The 16226-nt window shown below is 42.6% G+C and overlaps 1 protein-coding gene across 1 annotated transcript in view; it reads left to right on the top strand.

Annotated features, from left to right (window-relative positions):
* LOC144738795 (carbonic anhydrase-related protein 10-like) overlaps positions 1–8276 on the top strand; it is a 57543-nt gene extending 49267 nt beyond the window's left edge. The window contains exons 6-8 of the mRNA XM_078622121.1: positions 1338–1492; positions 3763–3937; positions 6888–8276. Coding sequence (XP_078478247.1) covers positions 1338–1492; positions 3763–3937; positions 6888–6910 — 353 coding nt within the window. The 3' untranslated portion in view covers positions 6911–8276. The remainder of the gene's footprint in view (positions 1–1337; positions 1493–3762; positions 3938–6887) is intronic.
* The last annotated feature ends 7950 nt before the right edge of the window (positions 8277–16226 follow it).

Genomic DNA, 16226 nt, shown 5'->3' with positions numbered 1-16226 from the left:
ATTACAATTATGGACTGATCATTTCTTTGTCAGTGGGCAAACGTACAAAATGAGCAGGGGATCAAATACTTTTTCCCCTCACTGTAGTGTTGCTGCTACTACTACATGGTCTGGGCGCTCATTCAGCATGGACAATGTTTTTGAACGTGCAGGTGGGATGACTACGGTGGAGATGGAGCCGCAATATAGATTTAATGAGCACATTTTGTATTTGTGCCACTCGTATAACATGAGGGCTATTGGTGTGAAGGTGCCGTGCTTTACGCTTCATACATTTTACAGGACATTTCCGAATTGAGGTCGATGCACCAAAGTGGCTGACCGTGAAAAATCGCAGAGAGTGAGCCGGCAACAAGTACCCCCCGCGTAGATTGAATAATATTGTCAGGGCTTATTAGTGAAATGTTTACACGGTATATAAAACTGCAATCGTGGCTTGATGCATCAATCATCGCTTTTTTCAAAAGGATGATAAAGCCAACATAATAAATGATAGACCCATTATCCTCTTATCACATGTGTATATTTAAATCGCTGACGAAGATCAATGGAAACACAATAATGAACAAATTAGAGGCCACTGTTTGTGCAAAAAAAACACGTACAATGTAGGCGGTATTGACCAACAATCCGGGATTCTGAAAAATTGCCTGAAAATTACTCAGTTGGGATCATACAGCACCAGCAACATCACCCCCTACTGTTAAAACCTGGCACGACCCTCCTGAAAAATAGCCTTGAGAAACCAGCGAGGCTTTTCTGGGTAAAAACGCGAAATTATAATAAACACCTCTCTGAATCAACGTGAAAATGTGGATATTTCCGCAAGGGTTCATGCAAATAAGTATGATTGTAATTAAGTCGATTCTGTGAAAGTGGGGTGAGTGTTTGCATACAAGAGAGAGCTGAAGGTGTCTGGATCAGGTGTGCATCTGAGCGCGTGGTCACAATAAGTTGCTTCGGTAGACAAAATCATTAAAATGCACCAACACTAGTCACTGAACTATTTTTCCAGGTAAGGCCCACTGAGCTGTATAGCTCTTTTTCAGAAGCGACTTGGCCATGAATGATAGCTCAACGAAGCGGCTCACCATGTGGAAATTTATAGCAGCCCAAATACTCTAAACGCACGTTGATTCTAAATGTTGCGTAAAAGTGCAATTCTGCTAGTGCAGATAAGAGGTTACTCACAGGGATCTCAGAATTAGTTTTGTGGTATCTCCATCCACAGGCCGTTCTCAATAATGGGGTGATGCACTTGGTCTCTGAAAGTTCCAAGCTGAATTGTTTTTGTCTCCTGACACCGACTCATCGAACATTGTTGCATTTTATTTCAGATGACGCCTACCTGCTTCAGGGTCTATCTGTCGAAGAACTCTACCCAGATACGTCAAGCTACATCACATACGAAGGATCCATGACGACGCCACCCTGCTATGAGACCGTCACCTGGATCGTCATGAACAAACCAGTGTATATCACTCACCTGCAGGTCAGTGACACTGTGTACTTCTGTCTTGCTTAGGTCAGTTGACAGATCTATCTCACAATTTCCATGTACATATTATACACATTTTTATTGTCCTTAAAATGGTTTGGAATAACTCGGACAAATGTAAGGGGCACAGAAAATCAAATTATGTCAGGACAATGTTCAATAAACCACTTGCATAGCCTTTGCTTAATGCCAAAGAGTTCTGAATGGGTTGTGTGCATTGATTGATTTAGGCCACTGTTAGGCATGTTGAACAAGGCTGCCCAGCGCTCATTTTGAGCACTTTAGCTGCACTTAACAATGATAAATATTTCGCTGTTTTAAATTAAATAACAAAAAAATTGATATCCAACAACTGACCCAAAGTGTATTTCTCAACACTCGCTGAAGTCAGTTGGCTATACTGTAATAGCGTCAACATTTAGCTCCAAGCAGCAAAGCTAACTAAACTTGGGACAACGTAAGTTAATTGACTTACTCTGTAAGTAAATGTTGTGGGTTTGCTCTGCAACACACCGGTGTGCTGAACTCGCAACCAATTGGCACGTTTTGTTTACGTGACAAACCTTACTAATTGGCTGTGTCAGGTGGTGGCGGGTTTAACAACACATTTATATTCACGCGATCTAACCCAAAACCCTCTATTATGGATAATATAATATTGGTCATGAAAGCCTACTACATGTTAAACTACTCCATTGGGATTACATACAGTAGAGTTTTACCCTAGCATTGCGCTATAATGGCACAAATACATGGAATTCATTCCATGGAATCCCATATAATTTCACGGTAAACTTATTAAATTATCATAAAATAACTTAGTTTGAAATACACATACAATACGGATTATGATTCCTATGGTTAGTGAATTAACACAACAGTATGAAAAATAAGAATAGGTTTTACCATTTCTGGCAATAAAACAGGGGGTGTTAAGATGTGCAAACACCCATTTGCAAGGAATCAAGTCTGCATTAACCACACGCACTTGTGATGAACGTGCAAACAAAAATGCTCTGATAATTAATGAATATATGCAGTTTTTGGAACTGATTAGCCTACACCAGAGACATCCTTCTTTGGGAAGGCTAAAAAAGGTCCCATGATATAAATAACAACAATATTTCAGGATGCTGAAAAGAGAGGCGGGATATGACGAGGCATATTTCTTATCCCCCCGTTCTCCCCGTGTCCCCCTGGGTCACCCTTGGGAAAGTGTTGTTTTAGCTCTCTGGGCCTCTCCTACCCTGGCTGAGCAAAAACAAACAAACTCAACTCCACGAAAACAAAATGGGCAAAAGCACATCGCTCCACGTAATTTGCATTTCTTTGCATTTCACGGTTTAGGGACCTAGAAAAAAATGTTACAGACCTGATTTAAAAAAAAAATGTATCGACATGCAATGGACTTCCCTTAGCCTTTGAGCTGTAAAGAAGGGTCATTGCCGAAACATCGCCAGAGTTATTGACGTGTTGAGGTTTTAGCTTTTGTTGTTATTTGTGCTCCACTTCCAACGCAATCTCACCGAATAATTTGTTGAATTAATCATTTAGTTACTACTTCAGCCCACCGGGTTGTTGGCGCGTTTTGTTTACGTGACAAACCTTATTGGCTGTGTCGGGTGGTGAAGGGTTATGACCAGAGGTGAGACAAAGTCATTGTTATGCAAGTCCAAGTCGAGTCGCAAGTCATCAAATTCATGACTCGAGTCTGACTCGAGTCCAAGTCACATGACTCGAGTCCACATCTCATAGGTGGGACAAAGTCATTGTTATGCAAGTCCAAGTCGAGTCGCAAGTCATCAAATTCATGACTCGAGTCTGACTCGAGTCCAAGTCACATGACTCGAGTCCACACCTCTGGTTATGACACATTTATACTTACGCGATCTAACCCAAAAACCTTGATGACTAATATTGGTCACAAAAGCCTACGTGTTAAAACTGAATTCATCAAGATGAGATTTGAGCCCTTTCACTTTATTCAAGTAGCAATGTATTTCAAACCCATATGTGGCTCTGCACGTTTATCTGATGGAGTATTTTTGAAGTGAAATGGTTAGCATAATGGGACCTTAGGAGTGCTTACACCCAGAGGATATTGAGTGATGAGGCACATCCGCCCTTCCCTCAGACCAGTACCCCCACCAATGATAACATTTGCGGGATGCGCGTCCACTGACTTCAGCAGTACATCATTGACACTTTAGCAGTCAGATGTTTAGAATTGTAAAATCCATTGTGTGTTCACCTCTTTTATACAGATGCATTCCCTTCGACTACTTAGCCAAAACCTTCCATCCCAGATCTTTCTGAGTATGAACGACAATTTCAGGCCAACTCAAACGCTCAGTAGCAGATGCGTCCGCACCAACATCAACTTCAACTTTTCTGGCAGAGACTGCCCCAACAAGAAACCGCAAAAGCTGAAGTACAGAGGTGAGTTGGACAAAACGCATCTTTAACTGTCACCACTTGATGGAGGAGGATTTCTATATTTCACAAGCACAACTTACTGCACGTCCATATGATAGTGTGTTTACAATATATCAAAATACAATGACAGGGAATGTATTGATATATATAGGAGCATAGGTCAAAAACACCTCAATGTCGTTAACGTTGGAATGTGACCACAAGATGGCAGTGCGGCAATGAATTTAATCAATCAGCCAATTCGTTACTAGTGTAGGACTGTTACTGACGCGAGTACTTCTTTGTCTTTCTCGTTCCTTTTATTCCGCATATAGTTCACATCTCCGACAGCATCGTTCAATGTTCCTCCGTTCGCTCGCTCCGCTTCGCTCCGCTTCGCTCGCTTTCTCTCTCTAAACTCAGGTCCGATACTCTGCTGCTCGCTACGCTGTACTCGCTCCGTCCTTGCTACTCTGTCCGTACTCTATATCCACTGCTACCTTATACTATACTCTCTTATTCACTGCTACCTTATACTATCCACTCCTATTCACTGCTACCTTATACTATACTCTCTTATTCACTGCTACCTTATACTATACTCTCTTATACTCTCTTATTCACTGCTACCTTATACTATCCACTCCTATTCACTGCTACCTTATACTATCCACTCCTATTCACTGCTACCTTATACTATACTCTCTTATTCACTGCTACCTTATACTATACTCTCTGTTGCTCCGTCTCTGTCCCAGGCACTGTCTCCAGCTCCAACTCAAACACTCTCCAAGCCTTCCGTTTCTCCGCTACGCTCTGCCTTTATCCCCGAACCAATCAGCCAATTAATTATGTCATCCCCCGCTTCGCTACTCGCCCCCAGGCCCCCAGCCTCACGTGATGTCACGTGATGTTGTTTTCGTAGACACTTACTCTCTCGACCAATCACCGGCCTGCGTCCTCAGTTACGCTTAAAACCTGTGGCGTCTCTTAATGACCTCCCCCCTTAATTGGCGCAACAACAACTCTATGTCCTCAGTTGCCCCCCACTGTCCGTTGCAAGCTCGCTCCGCAACCAACCGCGTGGCGTGTGTCATCTCAGGTCCTACACTAGTGTAGTGAGCGACGTCCGACACACGTCTAATAGAAGGCTTCTTATTTATTAAGAGCACACTGGGCGATATACTTCGTAACGCAGCTACACCTAGGCTGTCCAAACACGCAGCCCATCTCTGTCCTGCGCTACGCTGGCTGATTGACGAGCGTAGCGGTGGCGACAGAGCTGGTCTTGCAAAACAGCTACGTGGTCGAAGACAAAGAGATGACGACGGCAGCGACGCAACCAGGACCCAGACCCCACATGAACAGCCCCGAAGCTCTGGTTCGGTGCTCCGTATATCTGCCTGGCATGGTCAAGCTCCACCTCTGGCCACGCCCCCTCTCTAGAACCCGGGTTGGTTCCCAGAGCGTCTCGACTGAATCTACCCTTCACCGTTACCCCAGATACACCCCTTCATAATAAGGTATTATGTAATGCAGCTCTAAGCGGAATTACCCCTATAGGCCAGCAGGTGTCACCCTGTCATTACATTAGTACAGCGCATACCGGTGTGTTGGAGAGTTATGTAAAAGTTCCACCATAAAGCAACGATACAGCTTAATTAATTTCCAACCGCCATTCTATAATTCAAAAGTGTTCAATGCCATGTGTGAGTCAGAAGCTTGTGTTGACTTTCACTCCAGCAATATCGGAGAACCCTGTAATTCCGCACTTTTAAATAAAAATCCCAGAACAGGAGGCTGAAGTTGAGAATATTGTAATATATTGTGAATACACAACCAAGTGTACACACAGTATATTGACGATCTTATATTGATGTCTAATCACTTTATTTAAACACGTTTTCTCCTTGCTCACATGCATGCCCATCAATGGTCCAACTTAAGCAGTGATTAAAACCCACACTTAAACATGAGTAGGTGTTCTTATTCTTACACTTAACATGTGGATGTTCTCCAGGATTATTATCAGAACCATGTTATTGAGTTGATGAATATGCTGCAATAATCTGTAATTGTTGTGTTCATTTGCTTACTGCAGTTTTAAGCACATTCAACATTTACTATATTATAAAAAAACACACAAATTTACTATTTTTAATGTTTAAAGATATTCTCTGTCAGCCAGTCGGGTACATTGAGCAGCGAATTGGATAATTCTTCATCGTGCGTAACAATAATGTGAAACGTTGGCTAAATGTGGTACCTATCGAGGAAACGTGAGCAAATAATGTTCATGGAATCCATTATCCGCATGCGTTTTATCCAATTTGCGGATTAACCATACACACCTGAGATTTTGACGTAAATGAATAACTCATGGATATTTCCCTTAAGCCCAAATTAATAATCTTAAAACAGTTAAAGTTATTCTTAGAAATGTTTATTACAAGTCACGTGCTTAAACCGAACAAATATGTGCTCCAGTTAATCCGAAATACATGTGATCGCCTCTACAGTACAGTCGTTGCATAACAGTGAGTATAGTTTGATTGATGACTGGTGGCTGGCCCTGCTGCTGTCCACTTAGTGGGCCGAGTCATCTGTGCTAGAGCAGCAAAGTGCTATCACTGAGCACACGCATCATCAATCAATCGTTAGTATTCGTTCTAAATTGAAAGAGCAAGAATCGAAATTGTCAGTTTTGCTTAAAAAACCACTAATGTATAACTATATTAGTGGTTTATGGCATAGAGATCCGCAGAAAATTGATATTTATTTCATTATCCGCGATTATGAATTATCTGCGGCTGTCCTCCCCGTCATTATCGTGGATAATCGAGTCTACTGTACGTTGTACTTTAATATAACATTTGCATACTCTGCTCTGAATGTTGTAAGGTGCACAACTGTAAATCGGTTATACGATTGTAACGTAATATTACTTAAAGTTGTTCTCTTCCTCTTTTTTTAGTCAATGAAATTATTTTGAAATAAGAAGAAACTATTCAACACTCGCGGTGCACAAAAAATCCGTCCATACTTTTTTTTGCAAGGTGTACATTGGAGAATATTGAGAACGAGGGTGCACAACATTTTGATAATCACTTATATTCTTAATTCTGGAATCCACAACGGCTGGGGGGGCGGAGGGGGGGCGGAGGGGGAGCGGCGCTTCCCCACATGGCAACATCATCACGGCACTTGTGTGTCGCCCGGCCGTGTCGCCCGGCCGCGTTACCAAGCCGCGTTACCCGTCCGCGTTACCCGGTTTTGTTACCCAGTTGTTACCCGGTTGTGTTACCTGGCCGTGTTACCCAGCTGTGTTACCTGGTTGTTTCCCGGCTGTGTTACCAGGCTGTTACTCCGCTATGTTACCAGACTGTGTTACCCGGTTTTGTTTACTCGGCTGTGTTACACAGTTGTAATACCCAGCCGTGTTACGTGGCCGCGTTACCCGGTGAGAGCGATCGCGTTCGCAATTGGTGACATTCTGATGCTTTCCAGGCACAGTAAATTAAATGACCAAAATGAATGTTAAATTTAATTCTAATCTATAATTGTACCGTACTACTGTTGTATGTCTTTATACTCATGTTTATGCAAAGTAGATTATTAATTTCCCATGCCCAATTTAGGAAACCCATTGTTTTAGTGATTGCTAAAATGGAAAGTGAAGAATATATCTCTATATTGGCTGGTTTATAAGTATTGAAGTCATAAAATAACTGTATATAGTGCATTGGGATGCTACAGTTTATCCCTGGTTTGCGTACGTGCCAAGTTATGGCATGACGGTGAATGTGTTCAGGCCGTACGTGTAGTGTACATGAAAAAAACTAAGATTTTTGTATGCGTAGCAGAAGCAAAATTGCTCATCCTTCTCGTTTAAGCCTCTCAAAACGTTGCGGTGAATTCGCTGAAACAAATTGCTATGGTCCCTTTTTCAAGAAGGGGGGCGGAAAAAGGCTCTTTGCTCCAGTTAAGTGAGCTCTTTGCGTGGCTGCGGTAGCTTTTAGGAGATGAGTTAAGTGCTGAACATGCCCCAACTCAAAACACATCAACCAGGTGGCCGGACATAAGCGCAAACTGAAACAAATCAGAGACAAATGTCATTTTAGCAGTGGTGGCTCATGGCTCCAGTTTGACAAGGAATCAAACTCCGCTTAAGGCATTTTCCAAACTCCGGTTGAAACACAGGCAGGACTCTTCGGTCACTTGAGTACTGTGATGGCAACGTCATGCCAGTGGATTGAGTCAATCAACATTGATTGGACAAAAAACATTAAATGAGGTAACCTGCCGGTAAAAATATTTGAAGACTCAGAGGCTTTTGTTACAATAAAAAATTGTTAATCATGAAGTGGTATTTTCTCCAAGGGCAACCACACGTTGCCCTTCTCTTCCGATCGCCAATACAATCCACCCGCACGCATTACCATCGAGGACTGGGACTCCCTGGCAGAGAGTCTGTTTCCTGAAAAAAACAACTGAAGTCATAAGCTGTGTATACTGTAGCCAATTGTGATTTAAATGGTTGTATGAATGCAGACTTGTAGTGAGTTCATGACAAGCTCTGCGAGTTCGGGATGGGGCGGTTTCAGAATCAGAATCTATATTTATAGTGCAGGAGGAATCCAATCCAATGAGCTATAAAATTATTTTTCACAGATGTCCAGTAGGAGGCAAGGGGAGAGAAAGTTACAACAAACTATGCAAAACACAATAGGAGTACAAAATATAGGAAAGGTAAGCAAATCACACAAAAATAAAAATAAACTAAAATTAACTATTTTTCTTTTATCAGGGACAGCCCTCTGAACTATCAGCTTATTTTTCCGAACCGACCTGGCTATCATAAATGATGGCTCAATTGAGTGGCTTATCACGAATGGCATGTGTTCCGTTTCCCGACTCGGGTGCCCGAGAATGACGGAAATTCGAAGTGCGTGGAGTTACGTAAGATACCTGGAAATTACTCATTTAGGGATTATACGCAACATCGCCCGCTCCCCCCTGCTGCAAAATCTGGCAGGACTCTCCTGAAAAAAAGAGTCTTGAGACTCCGTGAGACTTTCCCGGTTAAACAAGTAGTATAATCTTGATTTGAAGCTTTTGTGACTGCAGGAATCCATACTCTTTTGTTCTTTCGGTAAAGTCACGTAGATAGAAAATTATTAATAGATCACGACGTTTTGATCGCAACACAAGCGACCGTCTTCAGGTGAGAGAGAGAAAGCTACTCTTCTTCTTCCTAGCGTTGTTCCCGCTGTGGCGCAGGGTCCGCTTTTCGGCATTGTCTTCTCCATTTGGCTCGGTCCAGGGCATCTTCAGGGGATGCGTTGACCGTCTTTATGTCTTCCTTTATTCGATCCATCCATCGCTTCTTCGGACGTCCGCGTGGACGGCGGCCCTCTGGCTCAATACGCATGGCAGTCTTGGCCACTGATGACTCTTCACTTCGCATCACATGGCCGTACCACCGAAGCCTTGCCTCGAGCATCTTGTCCGCAATGGGGGCCACACCAAGTCGCTTCCGAACGTCTTCGTTCATGACACGATCCCATCGAGTGAGTCCGAGGCTCCATCTAAGCATCCTCATCTCCATGGTGTGGAGAGCTTGTTCGTGTACAGTTGTGGTTGGTGAGCACTCGGATCCATAGAGTGCCACCGGTCGGACGATGGTCTTGTAAATTTTTCCCTTCAGCCTATCCGGCATTTTCCGATCACAGAGAGAGAAAGCTACTGAAACAAGGTATTATGTAGGCTTGAGATGGGTGCAGCCTCACGGTAAGAGGGCGGGGCTAGAGATGGTCTGCCTGAGGCTGTGGAAGTGGCTATTGTACGTATTTCTGACAACTTAGGAATTAGGCTTCATGGCGAGAAGGTTATGCATCAGTGTTATTAGTTGGTGACCCTTTTTTGCTCTCATGGCAGCCAGGGTCAGGATGGGCTCCGTGATCATTATTAGTACTGTAGCATTGAACAAAAGTGTCCCTTGTTAACACCCTTGAAGTGGTGACTTTACCTAGTAGAAGCGCGTTCACCCACTTGTTGCAGAGGCCCATGGATCAAACCCAGCAGGCCACCCTGGTTAATAATTTCGGGAGTTGTATGGATGTTGAAGATACACACAATCGACAGGAAGTACAAGTACAATGGCCGTGCATAATTTGCATGCATAATGCACGATCATTACATATAAATAAACCAAAGGTCAATGGATAACCCATAGTCATTTAGATGCATTCATTAATCCCCCCCCCCCTGGTTCTGTTTGTGACAAACCTTAATAATTGGCTGTGTCGGGTGGTGGCGGGTTTAACGACACATATTTACATGATCTAACCTAAAAAAATCTGTGTTAAGTAGATTAATAAATCGACTTGGGGTAATCAGTGTCGTGCGTCGAAAGTGTTGGGTTTGTGCTGGGGTCGGCAATCGTGCGAGGCCTGGGTGATGGTGCAACTTTACCAAATAAAATAAAAAATACTCGCTAATTTCTTAACTGAGAAACTATGACAATCGTCACCCCTTCCTGCGAAAACTTATCAGTTGGAGACTCGGTGAGGCTCTCCTGGGTTAACAATTAATAATACGTAATAATAATGATCAGTATAATATTAATTAGCTATGAGGACTTCAGGATATACTAAGTGTGAGAACAACTTTTCCAAACAAATTGGTGAGTTGAAATGTATACCATTTCAATTAAATAGGTTTATCTTTACGTGATACATTCAAATATGAAATAAAAAAAACTAGAATTTTCTGGATGATATTTAATTCTCTATTTCAGAACAGGCTCTTTCCTGAAGAGCACTGGGTTGAGTGTCGTTTCGTGTATTTACAGCCACCACATCTTCCTTAAGGTGAAACACAGCTGTATATGAGATTATAGAAAGGTTATTAAGCTTCTTATTAAAAAAAAAACATTGTAATATCCATAATAGAAGTTATTGGGTTAGATCGCGTAAATATAAATGTGTCGTTAAACCCACCACCACCATCTGACACAGCCAATTGGTAAGGTTTGTGTGCTAAACTTGTAACGAATTGGCATGTTTTGTTGACATGACAAACCTTACTAATTGGCTGTTGGGTGGTGGGGGGTTTAAGGACACGTTTATATTTACGTGATCTAACCCAACAAAAACCTCTATGGATAATATTGATTGCGAAAACCTACTACTACTATGTGTTAAACCATCGTAATGTGTAAACACAATGAAAGTATTAGGCTGGAAATTTTGTTTATTTTATACTAAAAATGTTATTATCCAGTGTCTAACACCATACCACATAATTCACTTTTGTATACACAAATAGCACAATGTGCGTGCCATTTACATTGACCGAAAGAGTTGACATGCTTCTAAGGGTATGAAAAAGACAAAGATCCCCCGTGTAGCCTTCACAGACTTGGGACAAGTGCTGTTAGCGAGCACCTGTTAAGGCCGGCACGGCACATGAGAGGGTGGGTGGCAAACACCACGCCCGAACGACGATGTTTACACACTGCACCAGGTACTCATTTGAGGCTCAGGATCGGTTCAGATAATCGTCACTGGTGTTAGCCGTGAGCGGGAATTGAAAGTCGAGTCACCGGAGTCGTAGCGCAGCGCGCTGACCGCTACACTACCGCTCCCCACGATGATGCACATTGTGTCACATGCATGGTGCAATATTAAGATAAGATTTTGTGCATCCTTACACTACAATTACGTTCGTGCAGGCAAAGCTCCATCTGCAAATCAATCAACGCAGGACAGACGTGGGTCACACACACGTGCGCTAAGGGCCCCCATTCATCGTGGACAAATGCTCCCTCTGAAAAATGTTGATATCAGCATCAGTGGCAATGGGGCAAATTGTCACGTTGATATGTTGCAGCCATTCCGTTAATATGTAAATCTGAACCCCTTTTAACTTTCTCATGGAGATGTGTGGGACAGATATAGCAAAAGTGCAAAGATCTTCCTCAACTCTTGGCACAATTAGCCACATTGAAATATGCTTCTGTGATGTGTTAAAATTACTATAACTAGTTACATCTTAGTTGATGGAATGAAGCATATTTGATTAAACTGATGATAAATAGATAACATATTGAGGAAAGATTTCTGACCAGGCAAATCAAGAGATCTAGAACTCAAACGGTACTGTTCTGTCTAGGAAGTAGCATTTACTGGTGGAGTTAACAAGACCCATTCATCACCCATGCCGCTGAAAGACTCCAAACAATTCTACATTTGACTAGCTAGCTCCTGGGGTCACTATTAAACCTGAATAATCACCATTCCAAATGAGTTAAACTGCACAAGTAGAATTATTCATTCCATGTTTGTGTTTGGCATCGCACATTGCTGCAGGCGAGGTTGCATGCATGCCCATCCTACTCTCGAAACAGACTTGCAGCAGCAGTGAAGACGTTTATTGACCATTGATAGCTTGTTGTAATGCCGATAAATATCGGCATTACTCTTATAATCTTATCTGGAAATTCGAAGGGGTCCGTGAGTTGCACTAATGGTCCCCATGATTAGCAGGATGTGGGTTTGACCAAAAGGGGGTAAACCCCTTTTTATTCGGGTTGCCAGCTATGACCGAAGCTACTTCAGGAGATAGTTTTTCCCAACATAACGTGACATATGCCATTATGCTGTCAAGGGAAAGAAAAACGCAATCAGATGACACCCGTTGTGTTTTTACCAACGAATGAACGTCCGTACGAATTATGTGCATTCATCGCATTAATTCATTTTCTTATTATATCGCACATTTTTTGTTCAATAGTCACCGGGAGACCGATGCCAATTTCTCCAAGAGATTCCTAGGACGATGCCGGTGGTGGGTTGGCAACCCCCGAGTTGTGATGCTGCTTCGTTGGCTACGGTATACAAAAGCACAAGCAACGCACCCATGGCACGCTCGTCAGTAACACCGCCCTAAAGAAGAGAAAATACAGGCGGACCTCGCTTTATTGCGCTTCGCTATAATTGCGTTTTTTAAATGTCGGATCTAAAATAAATGTCGCATCTCAAGATTCTCAACTTAGCAAGAGAATAAGATTCGATGAATAATTACGTACATACAGTACATCATTTACAACCTGATTGGCTTATCATCATCTGTAACTCTCGCATTTTTGCATGTGAACTTAGCGAGTCAGTCGGCATAATTTCAATTTTTCTATTTATTTACTTACATGGTTTATTTAGGCATACTGTAGCTGCATTGCACGTTGACTAGTGTAGTTTAAACATGTTTTAAGGCTTTTATATGCATTCGCAAGTGAAAAAAAGCATGTGACTCGCTTTATTGCTATTTTCGGTTTATTGCGGTGCTCTGGTCCCTATGGAGCAATTACACCGAGGTACGCCTGTATACAAAGGCGACATTTCCGGCAATGGCTCTTCATAGCATCTGCGTATTCAGTTTCCCATCTTCGGGGCGCGTGTTATTAACGAAAGTGTCGAGTTTTGGCTAAAAGAGATCTCTGTACTTATATACTGTGTAGTGGGTATGGACAGCTAAAAATGTATAACGCCCGTGATTAAGAATAACTCAAAAGTTTAATGTAATTATTGTGTTGATTGAAAACTGAATATACTTTGAACAAAAAATCTACATTATGGAAAACTGCAGGGTTTCAGTTAAATAAATATTTTAAGTGAGGTATGTTTTACCCTTTTTGCAGTCGTATTGGTTTGTGTTAAGATGTAGCAGGTCTGTTGTGGCCCGAGTTTATTACGGTAGTTAAGATGTTGTTCTTCACATATCTGTTCTGCAAGTCATCCTGTGTATTTGTCTTCTTACTACCACCTTTCTGAACTTACAACCACATTTTTAAATGTCATAAATATAATTTATCGTGTTATTTTTTGTATTTCACAAGTGATATCAAAATAAATTTTAAAAACAGGTACATTTTAAGAAATGTCATTGTGCACTGACACTACTTTCCAGTATTTTATTGTAAATATATTACTTCTTAGTTAAGTGGTTTCAGAGGTTAAAAGGAACAAAAAATCCCACAGCCATCAAGAGGAAATTACATTAAATTTTAGATTTTTGAAGGTGTGGTGCATTGTGATAAAGCTGTGAATTATGTTCTCCAATAAATGCGACTGAAATAAAACTGTGTGACTTGGAAGTTGTCATGCGAGTACACTGAATGTTTTAATTGGAGACCTGTTTAAACGTCTGTAGTGAGCACGTGTGTTGTTGCAGTGTAAACGTGGATTGTATCGCTATATATTGACTCTACAATGTAACATACACGTGTATTTTTGTTCCTATAATTGTGTTAAACATACGAATTGCATAATATAATTTCCCAAGGCATTGGCTAATTCACTTGTCTATGATGGTCCCTAATTAAGTTTTGTCTGGACGGGTAGACCACGTGGACTCTCGCTAAATCCAGGTACTGTTCATCACGAAATTAAACCAAGTTCGACACCTAAAATCACATTTATCTTTTGACCTTGTAAGTACAATACTGTACCTTAAAAACAAATCATGGCAAATAGGTTGGAAATAATACATATATAATTCATTGCCGTATAATATATTTATCCAGGAAAGCCCGAGTCTCTAGACACATTATATTCGGATGCAAAAGTGGAATATTTGATCAAATGCATATGTTGTGGCATGTTAGAGGCATCTGGTCGAATTAAGTACAATTCTGTACATTATTTTCCGATGGGCTGGAATTTGAGCCAGGATTCAACACCCCATCCCGGCGCGCCTCGGCCAGTCGGAGCCAGACATTTCAGCACATCAACATCATCAGTAGAGGCGGCGGTGCCCTCTCCGTGCTGCGTCTCAATTTCATTGTTAGAGACAACACGGCTCAGCAATTTGCCTCCTTCACACGTCTGTCCATCCAGATATAATATGAAAGTATCCGTTAACTCATCGGCGTCACGGCAGTGCCGTAATGTCAACGCCATTGAGGTCCAACGCGACCACACTCCGGAGCAGTCGGTCTCGAGCTACAACAAACAACACGAGCAAACTCCGTGTTTGTCATTCAGTGCCTCGCATCCAGACGCGTTAAGGCTCCCAGACCCCTAATAACTCGCCTTGTCCGAACCTGAGCGTCAGATCCACAAAACATTTCCTAAACGCAGTTATTTTTTTAATAACAATCCTTTATATCCTTCGTCTTAAAGTCGCGTTCCTACAGACCCATAACGCTACATCCCAACGTAGTTGTAAACAATGTAATTAACACATCTCACCCCCGTGTAGCCTTAGCAGACTGTTGAGGGAAATGCTGTTAGTGAGCACCTATGAAAGGCGGCACGGCACACAGATGGCCAACACTACGCCTGGCCGCCTTTGTATCCCCAGTGGCGATGTTTACACAGGCCGAGTCGACCGGGGTGGGGGGCAGGACGAGGTTCTGATAATCGTCACTCGGGCAATTGACCTCGGGTCGCCGGCTTCGTAGCGCAGCACCGCGCTAACCGCTGCACCACCACATTGCAGCACTGTCCCCAGGCAAGATGGCCGCCCGCCCCCACGTGACTCGGCGCGCGTGACTGACGCAGCCAGCACGTGGTGCCACTCACCCAGGGCCGCGTGGAGTCGTGCCGTCCCTGCTTACGGACTCGCTGCCGCGTAAGTCTCTGGGCCTTCCGTGTACAGCGTCTGTTGGTCTCTTGTGGGTCTGTGTGCGAGTGTGAATCTGGGTTGCTGTGTGCGTGAGTGGGTATCTGTGTGAGTGAGTCTGGGTATCTGTGTCAGTGAGTCTCTGGGTATCTGTGTGAGTCTAGGTATCTGTGTGAGTCAGTCTCTAGATATCTGTGTGAGTGAGTCTCTGGGTATCTGTTTGAGTGAGTCTAGGTGTCTGTGTGAGGAGGTATCTGCGTGAGTGAGTCTCTGGGTATCTGTTTTTTCGTGTTTGTTGTCCTTGTTGTCCTTGCCCCGCACCTCCCGATTAGCACGGTTGGCTACGCACTGTGCAAAAGAAGTTCAACGTACATAGACTCACACAGAGACCCATAGGCTACTTACAAGGATACCTATAGACTAGATTTAAAGTTTTCGTGACTGCAAGGATCCATACTCTTTGGTTATTTCGGTAAAGTCACGTAGGTGAAAAAATAAAAATAATAAGAATTAAAAAAAAATTGAAATAACTACATTAAATCACGACGTTTCGGAAGCAACACAAGCTTCCGTCATCAGGTGGGACAACCACAGCAAGAAAGAACAATTACTTTAGTGGACAAAGACAGCTGTTTGTGACAAGCTATTATAAGAGGTACTAGCGGGAAGTACCCGGCGTTGCCCGGGC

This window comes from Lampetra planeri, chromosome 1 (assembly GCF_965212315.1).
Source record: "Lampetra planeri chromosome 1, kcLamPlan1.2.h2, whole genome shotgun sequence".
In the NCBI taxonomy this organism is placed as follows: Eukaryota; Metazoa; Chordata; class Hyperoartia; order Petromyzontiformes; family Petromyzontidae; genus Lampetra; species Lampetra planeri.
This window is presented reverse-complemented; position numbering and strand designations above follow the sequence as displayed.